Source organism: Pristiophorus japonicus, chromosome 5 (assembly GCF_044704955.1).
Source record: "Pristiophorus japonicus isolate sPriJap1 chromosome 5, sPriJap1.hap1, whole genome shotgun sequence".
Taxonomy (NCBI): Eukaryota; Metazoa; Chordata; class Chondrichthyes; family Pristiophoridae; genus Pristiophorus; species Pristiophorus japonicus.
In genome coordinates, this window is record NC_091981.1 from 51,276,187 (window position 1) to 51,292,945 (window position 16,759).

General features: G+C 42.6%; 1 protein-coding gene and 1 long non-coding RNA gene across 2 annotated transcripts; one reads left to right on the forward strand and one right to left on the reverse strand.

The window, feature by feature from the left end:
* Positions 1-924: 924 nt before the first annotated feature.
* On the reverse strand, positions 925-4,286 carry sox4b (SRY-box transcription factor 4b). Its single transcript, XM_070880625.1, has one exon. It carries the CDS (start codon positions 4,039-4,041, stop codon positions 2,902-2,904), a length of 1,140 nt encoding a protein of 379 aa, XP_070736726.1. The 5' UTR covers positions 4,042-4,286; the 3' UTR covers positions 925-2,901.
* Positions 4,287-10,992: 6,706 nt separating this feature from the next.
* LOC139263802 (uncharacterized) lies at positions 10,993-15,497 on the forward strand. The gene is made up of 3 exons (XR_011593211.1): positions 10,993-11,108; positions 14,365-14,431; positions 14,962-15,497. It is a non-coding gene; the product is annotated as an uncharacterized lncRNA (long non-coding RNA).
* Positions 15,498-16,759: the final 1,262 nt, after the last annotated feature.

Below are 16,759 nucleotides of genomic sequence, written 5' to 3' on the forward strand. Positions count from 1 at the left end.
GAACATGCTGTTAAAATGCTAAAGGAGTTATTTGTGTTCACGTTAATATGTTACAGGCCACAGAAAACCTTCCGGCCTCCGTAGTCCTAACTATATTGTGAAGCTTTGTGAATAGCCCTGTATCCAGTTGCAGTGCACAGACCACACGTTGTTCAGACTGTATTACCTCTTTCTGGTCCAGACTATACAATCTCCCCTCCCCCACCCTCCTCCTCCGCCCGTCTAATCGTGGACTTCCTGGGAAAATCAGGCAGCATTCATACTGAAGCGAGTATTTAAATTACAGGATTTGAAAACCTCCGGATGGGAAACTAACCCCGAATGCCTCCAACTGAACTCCCGTCTTGAATCTTTTAACTGCTTGGCTTCCCGTCTGTTTCGAGAGAAAAGGGAGAATTGCGTTTGGACTCGGAAACGGAAGGTAGATTATGTGAGTGAGACGTGGCGGGCATTTTTTTAAAAAAAAGCCTTTCCTGAAAGATTGTTTATGAGCCCACGTTTTGTATATTTCTGATGGAACGTCTCATGGTTAAGAATCCGGGCTTTGATTTTAACTTCTCCCATTTCAAACGACTCTTCTCTATGCCACAAGAGTTAAAGACACCACTCAGACAACATAGAGAGATGCGTGGCTTGTTTATTTCGAAATTGACAAGAATAAAGTAAAAATTAACATTTTTACTGACTTTTTGCCGCCCCCCCCCCCTCCCCACACACACACATATAAACATAGACAGTGCTTCCGCTTTGGGTTCGTGGAACCTTTTTTTGCTAGCTCGTAATTCTTAGTGTTTGGAATGCTTTTAGAATGCTTTTAGTCACGTTTGGTACGTGTACACGCTTAGTGTACGTAAATTATTTTAGCAGATTGGCGACTTTTCTCCTTCTCCCGTTCTCCTTTGCAGTAAAACAGGGACTCAGTGGTTAGGGTTCAGTTCCAGCTGATTTTATTTCCTTCTCTCTCTCTCTCAAAAAAACTATTTACAAGAGTATATCAACAAACTGACAGGCAGTGACTTGACACGATTAGCTGGCATGACTTCTTTTTTTTTAAAGAAAAAAAGGTTGTGTTGAGGCATGATCATCTGACAGACTATACACAGCATATTGCACAGGATGGATGAAAATATAAAAAGGTAAAATAAAAGATTATAAAAACTAACAATAGGACAGCTACCAAGATTTTTGTTTTCGCGGTTGCTGTCTTTAGTGCCTGTCACGGTAGTTTTTGGACACATACAAGTAACACACAGTCTCATGGTTTATATAATACAGATTTAAATGTACAAAGGCGTTCGCACTTCTCTCCCAAACCCCTCCCCCATCAAAAAACCCCTACAACAGCTAAACCTGATTTCGGAACTATATATGCTAGCTTCATGCCAAAACAATATATTTAGCCGACAAGTTATAAGAATTAATAATAGTTATTATTACAGAATGAGAAACGCAGCATAGTGTCGCGAACTCAAATATTCGATATCCAGTGGTTGAGCGCCATTTAAGGAGCGCCACATAAATGGTGTGAAGGTGCAGCATCCCTTTTCTTTGCGTTGGTGCTCAACTTCAGAAGGATCGAAAATAATTACAAATTCCCGGTTGGCCTACTCCCCTTACATTTCGTTAATATTTATATATATGTGGACCATGATTGCAGCCATTAGCAATTTTAAAAGAAGCTTTAACGGTCATCTGTTTCTGGGTACAAGTGTCCAAATAGTTTTCCATTTTTAAATACTATCAAGTAGACAGATCATAGGCTACAGGAAGGGACGTTGTGGGGTCTTTGACATCTGTTGAAATACAACCCCGAAGCCAACGTAAAGGTAACTGCAACCTTAAATTACAAAACCTGCAGATTGAAAAGTGTAAACATGTGGAATTAAAAAAAGAGGCAACGCTGTGACATCGGCCTCTTTGTTCATTATCAGGAAATCCAAACAACGATAAACACCGATTAACACCCCTTTATATTTTTTACAAAAATACACTGAGAAAATAATCAAACGTCTCATCTTTCTCTGTCTTTTTTTTAAAAGTGTCAAAGTCTACATTTAAATATAAAATTAAAAGTTTAACTCTAGCCCTTCAGCGAAGGAGATAAAACGGTGCAGGTAATTAACAGGCCTACGAAAAAAATGTCAAAATGTTTGGCCAGTATAAATACATCCATATAAAATGGTTTCTGATTACATTTACAAGGGAAACAAAACAATACGAGGATGAAAGATCGGTGACAAGAAGTTCATGTTTGTTGTAAAATTTGTGGAATATGAAACTTTTGAGGAATTTTGGTCCAGAAAATACAGTCCAGCAGAGATTTGAGTTGCGTTAGTGATAAGGGGAAAAGAGCTGGTGATTTGGTAGGAATCATACAGAGCGCCATCTATCTGATTTGACTCGCCCTAACACTACTAACTGTTCAAGTCTGTACAGAATCTGGAAAGATACAGTACAACATGCTATGAACCCAGCGAAATACAGTAATCCAACGCCACCATTCTTCTCATGAAACACTCTCTTCGTGTGTAGATCTCACGACTTCGCGCGTGTGTGTATGTCTGTACCAATATAATTTGATTTGGCGATTTCATTTCATTTCATTCCACGGCTTAAAACGTCCAGTCTTAATGCGAAGCCCGCGTTCCCTCCGTACGTGCAAATCAATTTCAGGTTTTCCTTTTCAGTCCAGACTCGAGACTGGGCATTTTATTTTCAATGGAATCTCAGTCGCTCTTAAAACACGTCGGCACATTTGTTTGTTTTTTGCTGAAGACTTGCGATCAGACATTGGGATCACGCAATCTTACAGCACTTGGATCACAATTACTTCAATTCACGATCCCTTTTCTTCCCTCCAAGATAAAACAGCAACAGTCCGTTTCTTTCACTTGTCGCTCTTTAATACGTGAACACTAGGTTTGAAATACTTGACTCGAGCCAGTCCCCTGAAATCATTTCGCTCACCTCTGGCGTGCAGTAATCTGGGAACTCAAAATGAGACGCCGACTCCTGCTCAAAATTAAACTCCAGGTCTCTGTCCAGGGACGAACTCAAGTTGCCCAGCGTCATGCTCTCGAAAGTGGGGCTGGAACTAAGGTCCATGAGGTCGTCCTCAAACTCTTCGTCGGAAGACGAGGCCAGAGACGAAGAAGAACAGGAGTGGGACGTGGAGGGGGCCGGCGAGATCGATCGCAAATTGCCAGGGTGTTTGCGTTGGTCTACGGGCGAATCTGGGACCCTCGCCCTTGTCCCGCCTGCCATATCTTCATAGAAACTGACCGGGTCGCTGGGATCGGCTGAAGAACTGAGGGTCGGGCTGGCTGGCACGGCGGCTGGAGAGGTAGTGCCCTGGCCCCCGAACGACCGCCTCTCTTTCAGTTTCTTATCTACAAGGTGTTTGGAAGCGGGGCTCGTCCGCGCTTTGTAAATCGAGTGTTGGTTGGTAGTGTTTGTGTTAGAAGTAGTGGTGCCCGACTGCGGATGCTGGTGAATGATCGGAGACTTGGTGAGCGTACCCAAGGTGATCTTGTGCGTTTTGCTGGGTTTGCTAATGCTACTATTGCTGCTACTGCTCTTTTTAGCCGAGAGTTTAGTGTTGATCTTTTCGCTTTTCTCTCCTGGTTTGCTGCTTGCACTTTTTGCCTTCTTTCTCGGTCTGTATTTATAATCTGGATAGTCCGCCATGTGCTTCAGTCGCAATCTTTCGGCTTCACGGATAAAGGGGATCTTATCACTGTCTTTCAGTAACTTCCAGCGCTTCCCCAAGCGCTTCGAGATCTCGGCGTTGTGCATGTCCGGCGACTGCTCCATGATCTTCCTCCTCTCGATCTGCGACCACACCATAAATGCGTTCATGGGTCTCTTGATGTGCCCACTGGCGGTCTTACACCAGCTCGGCTCGTCCGTTTTCTCCCCGTCCGATGCCACGGAGTCCGCCGCGGGTGAACAAGCTATGCCCAGATCGGAAGCGCCGGAGTCGGTAGACTCTCCGGCTTGCACTGCTTCCGTGTTCTCTGCGTTGTTCGTTTGCTGCACCATGCTTTCTTTTTAAAATATATTTTTGCACTATGGGCACGGAGGGCAAAAAAAGGCTTTATACTGTAAGCAGTTTGGTTAGCTTGTACTTTTTTCTGTTATAACAGAAGCTGCTATGCTTTAAAAGAGCTGCTCCTCGCGTTCGCAGAAAATAACCTAGTTTCTTGTATAAAATGTGTATATACTTTGGCACAACCTTCCCGCTCTGACCATGCGGGAAGACTGTGTTATATAAAAAAAAACTTGTGTCTGCTGCTTAAACCAGACGCGAACTCGCTTTGCCTTCTTATCCAGTCCCAGCCATTGTGACGTCGAGTTAAAGGTGTCCCTGCTCCAGCCAATCAGAGGGCGTCATTCGCCCAGACCGCGTCTGTTTCCAACGCTTCCACCGCCCTGCCCCGCCCCCGCGCCACCGGATTGGCTGCCAGCCGCGAGGCGCGTGCAATGAGAAACGCCGTGGCTGACCTCATTCGAGTTTACACTACCAACTTAAAGGGGGCATGGCTGCAAATGCACTTTTTCCCCTCCCTCCCTCCCCCTGGCATTAAATTAAAGCTGCCTTTTTCCTCTCCCCAAACTGGCATTATTCCGTCCCACTGATTCAAGACAAGAATCACCACGAAGCTGGATCTTTTGTGCTCAATCTTCTCTGTTCTCTATCTGTCTGTGTGTGTGTCTGTGTGTCTCACACACACACGCACCCTAGCTGCTGGTCGATTGATGTTACGTTTCGTGAAATTGACACAAAACTGTGTGTCTAAATTGATATACTGCCGTTTCACGCGAGCGAAACGGATTCACAAAACACTACTGAGGAGTTTTGCCTTGATCTATATGCCTGCGTGTATTTCTACCTCCTTGATACAAAAAGAGACCGCGAGAGTCCGTTCCTACGCGCTTTTACAATATTGATTTCAGCAATTCAGTACATTATTATATGATCTAAACAATTGAAACTTGCTAAACGCATTGGGTTAGATATTTGTCGGGTTTTCCATTTCCACCCGTACTGGAGAAGTAGACAAACTCTTGCAGTAACGTAAGAAGCACATCAAGTGGGTTGGGCATGGTAAAATAGGCGCGTCAAATACATTGGGGTGACGACCACCTTTTACCGTATTGACAGTTGTAGGACGGAAAGCAAGGTACTCGATGTGCAAATCGGTTCACCTCACCCGAAAGATGAAAATATAGGAATAGCACAATGGTGACATAAACAGAATGTTTTAATAATAATATCTGTAGATAATAAATGTGCTGATTTTCTTCTGCGTAGAATATACCATTAATATTTAATACCATTAATAGTTTCAAATTAATATCTGTCGTATCCGATAAACTAATCCATATATATTAGGATTCTGATCCAAACAAAAGTCAACGATGCACATATTTAACTTGCCACAGAAGTTACTGATATACATATGATCAGCTAAATAACACAAGGTTTCAACCTAATTGTACATAGATGCACATAAATAATTAGAAGCGGTAAAGTGATATATGTAAACTAAACACATATCTCTCAATGCTTCAGTTGCGTTGGCTCCAACTGTTCTCAGACGCTAGGTGGCGGCACTGCGCCAATATACTCAACCGACGGCTGTGAATAATTTTGATCCCTACTTCGGTTGGGGGAGGGAAAATAACGTGAGCGAGTGATCCCTTTTTGTTGTACCGTGAAACCCAAAAGACAAAAAGTGACTTCCATTGGATTTTCCCAACTTCATATCTTTTTTAATCAGCCGCTCCCTCTCTTTTCACGTCAATAATGGGTTATAATTTATGCTGTGATTGGAGTTCCTGTGTTATTGTTACATTTTATCATACCAGCCTTGTTTTTGCTGTATAGTCATCCTTTAAAAAAAGGTGAGAGCGGGACACGTGTATGTTGCTCGACAGGCTAAGTACGAGGATTTAGAAAAAGGTCTCGGCTGAGGGTTGTACGTAATAGAAAAGATTACAATTTGCCAGTAGTGTACGAAAAAGCAAAGCTGCGTATCCAAGCATCACCCTTCAAACAAGATTTTGGTTCCTGCTAATCTCAATCTTAACTTAAAACAAGGTGTCCTTTCTGCCAACCTTAATACTAAGGCTGTGGTGGAAAACATTAGTTAGTATTATAATCAAGTCGATCTAATGATCTGTACACCCGAATACAATTATTTTAGTTGTGCACTTTAATCATGTGCCCCCTGGTTAAGGGGGTGGGGGCTACACCCAATACAACTCTTTTGAAGTAAACAAAATTAAACATTAAATCATGCACCCCCCCCCCCCCCCCCCGATTTGGGGGACATGGCAAACATTTCCCAAGTCCCTTTTTTTTTGTATTTTTTGTGGTTTTTTTGGGCTGTAAAACCATAATTTACAAGTGCCCCCTATAAAAGGGGAGGGGCTATACCCAATACAACTCTTTTGGAGTAAACAATATTAAACTTTAAATCTTAAACATTAAATCATGCCCCCCGATCTGGGGGACACTCCAAACATTTCCCAAGGCCCTTTTTTTTTGTATTTTTGTAGTTTTTTTGTGTTTTTTTTGGGCTCTAAAACCATAATTTACAAGTGCCCCCTATAAAAGGGGTGGGGCTACACCCAATACAGCACTGCTGAAATATAACAGGTACACTGAGTTCGGCATTCAATCTGAAGTGCTGGGGTGTCTGAGGAAAGGGAACATGATCTGGTCTGAACTGACCCATGTTGATATGTTGTATACTGTGTATAAAGTGATATATTCGCAATATATTTATTACTCAGCCACTCGAATGTATATGTTTCACTAAACTGTGGCTAGTAACTGTTAGAACTTGTTGAATGATATCTAAAATCGAAACAAAAAGTGCTGGAAGTACTCAGCTGGTCAGACAGCATCTGCAGAGAGAGGAAGGTAGGGGTTAACATCTTTGGTCTTAGGACCCATTGTCAGAAACCCGCAGGTCGAAAAGAGCAGAGCTTCTTCAGGGCTTTTGTTGGATGGTATCTAATCGCAGAAAATGTGGTTGACAACAAGTTGACTGTTCCAGTATGTCACAGGCGTGTAGATCAAACAGGGTGATGGAGCATGTGCCCGATGTGCGAGACTGATATTGGCTCCGAAAATACCAGTGTGCTTGTCGGAGATTAGGAGGAATATTTGTGAAAGTTGGAGTGCATTCCACCTGTAATCAGTCTTATTCTCTTCAACTCATATTTAATTATTACCCTTAAAGAACATTGCGGTGGAAGAGTACTAGAGTATGATTACTCTGCCATTATAATGGTGATTAATAAGATCTGGAATAAAAGAAATGAAAGAACTTGCATTTACATAGCGTCTTTCATGTCATCAGGACACTTCACAGCCAATGAAGTACTTTTGAAGTGTACACAGTGTCGTAATGTAGAAAATGTGACAGCCAATTTGCATACAGCAAGGTCCCACAAACAGCAATGTGATAATGACCTGATAATCTGTTTTGTGGTTATGTTAGTTGAAAGAAAGAATTTAAATACTTGAATTTATATAGTGCCTTTCACACCCTCAGGACATACCAAAGCACATTTCAGCCAATGTAGTACTTTTGAAGTGTAGTCACTGTTGTAATTTAGGAAAAACAGCAGTCAATTTGTGCAAAGCAAGCTCGTACAAACAGCAATGCGATAATGACCAGATAATCTGAAGGATAAATATTTGTAGGGACACCAGGGAGAACTCCCCTGCTCTTCTTCAAAATAGTGCCATGGAATCTTTTATGTCCAGGGCCTCAGTTTAACGTAAAGTAAACATGGCACCTCTGACAGTCCAACACTCTCTCAGTCCTATATTGTGCTCAAGACTCTGGAGTGGGACTTATGGCACAAAATCCCACCAGGATCACATCCAATGGTATAATCAAGAACTATTGAAAGTCTCTATCAATGTTAGGAACTCTGTCCTGGTGATTATAGAATGTTACAGCACATAAGTGGACTATTTTATATTATGTTATCTATAAATAACCTAGTCTTGGGTATAGGGAGTACACTTTTGAAGTTTGCGGATGATACAAAACTTGACAACATAGTAAATAGTGAGCATGATAAAGCAGACTTCAGGAGGACATAGACAGACTGAGGAAATGGGCAAACACATGGTAGGTGCAATTAAATGTGGATAAATATGAAGTGACGCTCTTTGGAAGGAACAACATGTTGAGGTAGTAAAATCTAAATGGTGGCCGTGCCTTCTGTTGCCTAGGCCCCAAGCTCTGGAACTGCCTGCCGAAATCTCTCCGCCTCGCTACCTCTCTTTCCTCCTTCAAGCCACTCCTTAAAACCTACCTCTTTTACCAAACTTTTGGTCGCCTGCACGAATTTCTACTTATGTGGCTCGGTGTCAAATTTTTTATCTCATAATACTCCTTGCATTGGGACATTTCACTACGTTAAAGGCGCTATATAAATTCAAGGTGTTATTGTTATTGTTGTAATACAATTTTGATGGGTGTGAAAGAGCAGAGGGACCTGGGCAACATTCACAAATCTTTGAAGGTGGCAGGGCACGTTAATAAGGCAGTGAAGAAAGCGTATGGGATAATTGGCTTTGTAAATAAGGGTATTGAATACAACAGCAAGGAAGTCATGCTAAACCTTTACAAATCACTGGGTGGACCTCAACTGGAGAATTGTGTACAATTCTGAGTACCACACTTTAGGATGGATGTCAAGGCCTTGGAGAAAGTACAGATGAGGTTTACCAAGATAATAGACTTCAGTTATGTGGAGAGATTGGAGAAGCTGAGATTGTTCTCCTTACAGCAGAGAAGGTTAAGGGGAGACCTAAATAGAGGTTTTGAAAATCATGAGTGGTTTACCAGAAGTCATGGATTTAAAATAATTGGCAGAAAAACTAGGAGGGAAATAAAGAGATTTTTGTCACAAGATGTGGAATGCACTGCCTGAAAGGGTGGTGGAAGCAGATTCCATAGGAATAGGCAATTGGACATGTAGTTGAAGAAGACTAATTTGCAAGGTTAGGGAGAAAAAGCTGGAGTGTAGGATAAAATTGGACAGCTCCTTCAAAGAGCCAGCACAAGCACGATAGGCCAAATGGCCTTCTTCTGTGCTGTAAGGTTCTATTCCGCCCACTAACCTTGTGTTTGTCTTTTTCACCATCTGAGAATCGAGCGCAATCCCAATTTCCTGCTCGCCTTCTATACCTTTTAATAACATTCCTCTTAAAAACAGAGCACTGCTTCAATAAGTTTGTGACAAAATGCATCCACATTCTAGTCTGTGCGAAGATTTTGTTAAACCTCCACTTTAATCTGGGGGTGATTCTTACTCTGGAGGAAATAATTTTCAGAATACAAAACGAATCTTACATTTCATCATCTTGCTGCGTGCCAACTCGTGTCCAGCCTCCCTTCCCCCACTTCAACAATCTACTCCAGCTCTAGCTGACCAAATTGTAGCAGGTGATCTCTTTGTAAAATCCAGAGCAACAGCAGTACTCTGGACCACACACATTTGTAACTGTTTACCCAGTGGATTAAAAAAAACTGAAACCTTATTTAGGGAATTTCTACCAGAAGGCAAACATCTATATTCGATTACTCAAATGTATTAATTACAGTGATATATACTTTTTATGTACCGGGGAACTGTGTTACTGAAAACTGCTTAAGGCTCAGTCGCAGATGAAAGTACAGGTAGAAAAGAGCGTGTTATTTGCGCTGCAGTTCAAACCCCTGAAACACCAGCAGAATTTGCCTCAGGCAGTACTTGACACCCAAAAAGGATGAACGGACTCCTGATAAATGCGATAAAGGAGGCAATTGCGAACTCCAAATTAACGAACGACCGTAAAAATAGCTCTGGCTGAAGGTTTACTTGAAGGCTCACTCAGCGCCAGTCTCCCCCACCCCCACCCCGGAGAATGTTGATCAGTAACAGTGGCCTACCCACAGACAGGGCAATGACCTCCAACCAACATGACAATTAGCAGGCAAGGACCCCACCCACCCCCACTCTCCTCCCCTGCCCCTGACCCGACCGAACCCCAGAGACCACGAACAAATTGATTCAACCTTAAACTCGCATCGCTTCCAGCAAAGGCACAGCTATGCCAAGAAACCTAATGCATCAATGTGCTGCTCCGGCAAGCCAGGGTAATGAAATTGCAGCATGGACTCATATTACATGTATAAATGTAAACTCTGGAAAATTACATTTTAAAAAAGAGACAAAAATTGTCTAATGAAGAATAAAATGAAATACAGCTCGCGGCTAACTTTAAAGGAAAACGTTCAAAACACCTGTTTTTACCATTATTAAATAGCAAGATATTAAACAAATGTCAAGCAGCCAGAAATTCCAGCTATTACAGCGTAGGTAGATCAGAAGGATCTGCACTGGAGCAGTCTAAAAGTAAAAGACATGGGACAGTTATCAGATTAATCCCCGCAAGGAGGTAGTACAAATCAGAACATGGTCTTGTTAGTTAAGTGTTATTTAGTAATTTGCTGCTAACGTTTTTCGATTTATGGTTATCATGCCTCTGACATGTTGCATCGTTTCGAAGTAAAATTACCACATGTAGCCGCGCATAATTGTACGTTGTAGCGATGTGTGTTTATGGTATATTACTGGGAGGGGGAATCTAAGGGATAAATGCGCGTCTATTTCCTATCGAGGAAAACAACTCGTGGGTTTAAGATGCGCGCAGAACAGATGTTTTTTTTTGGTTGTTCAGATTCAACCCTTAAACCAATTTATAATGCCTTCTTCAAATTACAGCCGACAAAAGGATGGTGGGGAAGCGGGCGCTTGGCACACAATGACAACCTTTGAGCGCGTCTATTCTCGCTGTTGCCGAGCGCTCTTGTGTTGAGCTGTTGCTGTGTGTGCGTGTGTGAGAGAGAAAGGCGCTGAGCGGCAGCTGAGGCGCGAGGCCTGTCAATCAAAGGGGCACGTGCGGTGCAAGAGGCGACAGGTGCGGAGCGCGCGGGGCGGGGCCGGGCCGGGCCACCAGGTAACGCGCTCCACGTGCCAGCGCGCCGCGCTTCCGTTGGGGAGCCAGGTGGCAGCGGCGGCGGCCAATTCAGGTAAGCAAAGTCCATCTGCTTTGGGGCTGTCTGCGCGGCTCCAGGGCGTATTGTTCACTATATTTACACAGGTTTTTTTTTTAAACAGCCACATACCAAATCCATGTGCTAGTCTCTAAAGTACTGCCAAACTAAAAGCTGCATTAATAACAATGCAATGGCCGGCTGTCAGAGTTGTTGTGCATTAGTCATTGGCTGTATATTCCTTGGCTATAGATCTATAATACAGTTTGATACCTTGTATTGTGTTGTTGGGCACATGAGAGTATTTCTCCCCTATCCCCTGTAATCCAAGGACAGTAATGTAGAAACGCCCGAAACGCGGAGAGTTCCAGTTACAACCTCACAAATAAAATATATGGCCTGAAATTCGGGTTGGAGGCTTCCTTCGGATGAACGCCTTCGACATGAGAATTTTTAACGAAAGTATCTGGTAGTCCTGGAGGCACCTGCGATTGCGATGGGAGGCCATCTCTACGTGCTCTTCGGAGCGCGCCCCCGTTCTTGCGGTTCGCACGTAGAAGCTGGAGTCACGTGTGACCGGACAACCAATCACGGTACAATATTCTCATTGATAGCAATCAGACCTCCATATCCCCGAGTTCTTATTGCTATCACTGAGAAAAAACCCCACATTGGCCCTGAAATCCCAGTCCTCTGTTTCCCGCGAGCGCTCGACAGAAAGTGGTAAAAAAGATGAGCACTTACATTATGCTGCTGCACCCACCAGCGATTCCGGTCCTGAGGCCTCCTCTCCATGCGCATCGGAGCATGTGCACGTTGGGACATCCGTATGCTGGAGCTGGATTCACATGGCACTGGGCAGCCAATCCAGGTAAAGTATTTTTTCATTCATAATAATAGGAACTCCGTAAGTAGGAGTTCCCATTATGATTCAGAGACACTCTCCCAAACTCAAATAAAAAAATACATCACATATTTAAGATGAATTTAAATTAAAGTTAATAAATGTCTTATAAAAAAATATATTCTGATTTTTAAAAATGTTTTTTAATTATGGTTCAAAATAAACTTGCCTTAGTGGGCAGGATTTTTAACAATAAAATGTGTTTTTAAAAATTTATTTTACTATGTTTTTGTATGTTTTAAAACTCTTGCGCTGGTAAAAGTAGGTTATGCACCTGCTTTTACCAAGCGCAAGAGTTTTCAAGACATTTGCTGGACAAGAGATGGGTAAATACCGCAATCTTGCCCATGCGAATGTCCTGGCTGTGGAGATACGGATGATCACGGACCCGGGGAGGCCGGTATTTCTAGGCCATTAAACACAACATAAAGATTTTTAAAAACACCTCACATATTTAAAATTAATTGAAATTAAAGTCAGTTTTAGAAAAAAAAATTTTTTTTTGGATTTTGTTTGTGTTTTAATAGGGTTTAAAATAAACTTAGTAGACCGGGTTTTTAAATATAAAAATGTGCATTTAAATGTTATTTTTACATGTTTTAAAACTCTTACACTGGTAAAAGTAGGCTATGCGCCTGCTTTTACCAGGCGCAAGACTTTTAAGTCATTCGCTGGGCAAAAGTTGGGCAAATAGCCCGATCTCATCTGCGCGAATGTCCTGGCTGCGGAGATGCATTCGATCTGTCAAGCCAAAACTTGACGGATCGGAAAAGCCGGTTTTCGGTGCATATGCATTGCGCGCCGAAAACCGGATTTTGCGGAGCGGATACGTATGGACCCGGTGAGGCCAGAATCTTAGCCCATAGTATTTTGGTCCTTTGTTAGGCAGTCCCTCCCCCCCCCCCCCCCCATACACACACACAAACCCTAACATTGTGGTTTTTTAACTTCTGCCTTGGCCCATCTGCTGCTAAAACCCTCATCCATGCTTCTGTTACCTCCAGACTTGATTATTCCATTGCTGTCCTGGCTGGCCTCCCACCCTCCATGAACTTCAGCTCATCCAAAATTCTGCTGCTTGTTCACCCACCACCACTGCGCTCACTGACCTACATTGCCTCAAATTTAAAATTCTCATCCTCGTGTTCAATTCCCTCCATGGCCTCACCCCTCCCTACCTCTGTAGCCTCCTCCAGCCCTACAACGTTCCAAGAGCTGTGCATTCCTCCAATTCTGGCCTCTTGCACATCCCCAATTTTCATTGTCCACTGTGCCTACAACAGTCTAGGCCCTAAGTTCTGGAATTCCATCCCTAAACCTTTCTGCCTCTCAATCTCTCTCCTTTTAACTCCTTAAAACCTACCTCTTTGTACCTACCTAACTATCCCATTTGTAGCATAGAACACATTGTAGCATTTGTTCTATTAAAGCAAAATCCAAATTAATTATCAAAATATAAAACCTAATACTTTTTTATACTGTGTCCAAAGAAGCATTTTGACCAGTGAGACTGATTATCACTGCATTAGCTGTATAAGTATTTTTTTGAACTGAGAATATAATTACAGGTACAATCAAATCTACCTATATGCAAATCCACTAAACAAACCTCAATCAAGTCTCAGTTTGTTCCTGATTTAGCCATCGCTATTAATTGTGTTGATATTTGCTTTGCTAGAAAATTCTGTTTATGCATCAAAAGGTAGACTAGCAAAGCCTGAAGATATTGTATGTTCAATAGCGTCAAAGTGACTGTCGTCCCTGCCCCACCACCCCCACAAGGAAAATACGAATGCAGGGAATATGAAAGTAAAATTATAAAATGCTAAAGCTGGAAACACACAGCAAGTTAATCAACATTTGAAAGTTTGTGTATGAACCTTCATTAGAAATCTGATAAATTAAATCTCTAGGTTTTTTTAACCACCACATTGTCAATGACACAATCATTCTCACAATATGATCAACAGTGACTATATGACAACATTTTAACCAATAACTCACTTTCCATTATTTCATCTGATAGAAGTAATGACATACTTTACTTAATACAGTGCTGGTGTAACGATTGTGTTACACTGATAATAAATAACTCTTGAGTTGTGTTCAGTGTCAGTGATGGCCATATTCATACAGATATAGGTGTCAATTTAATTTTTAATGTTTTGATCAAATCCTGCCTTTACTTCAGATGAAGCCTCTCCCACCCCCACAACTTTCCCAGTTTTTTTTCCCCTTCCCCCATGCTTCAGGAATGCTATAGTGTTATTGTATATGTGGTGGATGAACAAACCTCAAGAAGGTTTCATCAGATTTCTGGTGAAAGGTTACACCCAAAGTTTTCAGGTGCTAATCGACTTACTGTCTGCACTGCTATTTTTATTTCAGATTTCTGGCCTTCACAGTTTTCTTCTGAAGTCAATCATTGGGCTGTTCAGTTCAGGATCAAGAAAAGGCAAATACAGTTTCTTATCAATTTATTAGAAATGTATTTTCTTACAATTGGGCTATCAATCCCAATTGGGACAATTGAATGTCAAGAGCTTCTGCAATTATCCAGTTTTTTCACGGGTCACTAACTCAGGCATTCAAAATAAGTTGACAAGCCACTTTTAAAAATGTGTAGAAGTTCTGTCAGTTTCTCTGTAGCAGTCCCTTAACACTGGAATAAAAACATTTAAGGGTGAGCATAATTACAATGAGCTAATATGTTAATTAGTTCATCTGGGAGACAGAAAGGGTGTTTATGTTTAAATTTCTGTTTTGCAGAGGGTGAAGGCGGGCCTAATGTTACTGAATGGGAACAAAACGTCTTATTGTGTTAGGGAAGTCAGGCTGGAATCACACTGAAAAGAACCCCTTGTCATGAAAAGTACTCCATCTGCAATCAGATGAATAGGCTGCATGCGTGTGTGTCTCAGCCTCAGGTCTAATAGACTGGCAATCTGATTTTAACTTGTAATTTGTGTTTTCTTCTGTTGCCAGGACTGGCAGATGCAAGAGGGTGTCCGTTAATGTTCAAGTTCATTACTCCCTTCCAAAAGAAGTCTGAGCGGATCATAATTACAGAAGGAGTTTGATCTTGAACCCTTTGTATGTGTAATGCAGCTTGTCTTCGTATCATGGTACAATTGTGCCTTTTTCTTCCTTAAAAAAAACTGCGGTTTCAAAATATAATTGTTAACCATCACTTGCTACATCTACAGCATAGCAGCAATGTCACAAAGTATTATAAATATCAGTGTGACAGTTCTTCCTATGATTATATCCTGCCCTTTAACTAGATAAAAACATTTTTTGAAATCAACAGTATAAAATGAGTAATTTAGGCATGCAGGTGTCTGAAGAATTGGCTGCCTACTTAACTTCAGTTAAAGATAGCCCCCTGCACTTAATTCTCATTAATTGTTGTCAGAATCGTTATAACCAAAACCAATCAAACCCCTGAGTGCTGGATCATCAAATGCTATAAAATGTAGAATTCGATTTTTACAATTGTAGAGGTAAAAAGAAAACATCAAATGCTAGAAATCTGAAATAAAAATTGAAATTAAATTAGAAAATTATCATCATACAGAAGAAAGATAATCCTTTATCAGAATGTATGCTGAAGCTTAACATTCAAATTATCCTTTCATTCAGTTGCTAATTGAGCTCCTGTGCATTTGCATCATTTTCTGTATTTATTTAGGATGCTTCTATTTGTACAGGTACTGCCAAAATAGCTGCCGTGTCTCTGATATAATTTGACTTATTGCTGATTGGTCCCCTTGGAGGATAAGCCACACCCAGAAGTTCCTCTGGAATGTGTAATTGGAACCGCCCAGCCCAAGTTCTGACTGACTTTCCAAATTATAATTTGATCCATTTTGACTTCAGAAGCCACAGATCTCCCCAAAAGCCACCAAGTTCCAGCCGAAGTCCCTTACCCCAGCGCAAGTGCATCCCTTACATCAGCACATGTGCTGCCTCCCCAGCCGAAGTCCATTACCCCAGCGTAAGTGCATCCCTCCCCCAGCCGAAGTCCCTTACCCCAACGCAAGTGGTGCCTCCACCAGCTGAAGTCCCTTTCACCAGCACAAGTGCACGATCATACCGACCGCCCCCCCACCTGCCATAGATCATAGATGGGGCATTGTGTGCGCATTGTTAACAGGTTTATTGGGTATGAAGTGAATAGTGAGTGCCGTGACTTCTGGATTTCATCCACTCCCAATGATGTCCTTTGTAACACATGCACCGAGCTTTCCGAGAAATCGGATGTGGGTGTAAAGAGGGTTGAAAGAACCTCTCTCCCCTCTGATTTCCCCCTGTCCCTTGTGTCTCTCTCTTCCCCTCACCCCGTGTCTCTCTCTCTCTCTTTGCCCCCCCCACCCGTATTTCTCTCTTCGCCCGCACCCCATTTTTCTCCCCCCTCTTCCCAGACACTCTCTCTCCCTCCCCCCGCCCCCAGGCTCTCTCTTCCCCACTCACCCCCCAGGGTCTGTGATTTCTTTCTCGCTCTCTCTCTCTCCCTCTCACCCCCACCTCCACCCCAGGCTCTCTCTCCTCCCCCAGCCCAACCCAAAGGCTCTCTCTCCTCCCCCACCCCAACCCCCAGCTCTCTCTTCCTCTTCTCCACCCCCCCCCCCCCAGGCTCGCTATCTCTTTCCCCTCCCTCGTGCTCTCCGCCCGCTGCCGCCACTGCTCTCCCCCTGCCAGTGCTCAGCGGGAGCCATGGGGCCCGGTCGGCTCAGGGCTTGCAGCTCAGTAGGAGGCTCGGGGCCTAGTTGGAGGCTCATGG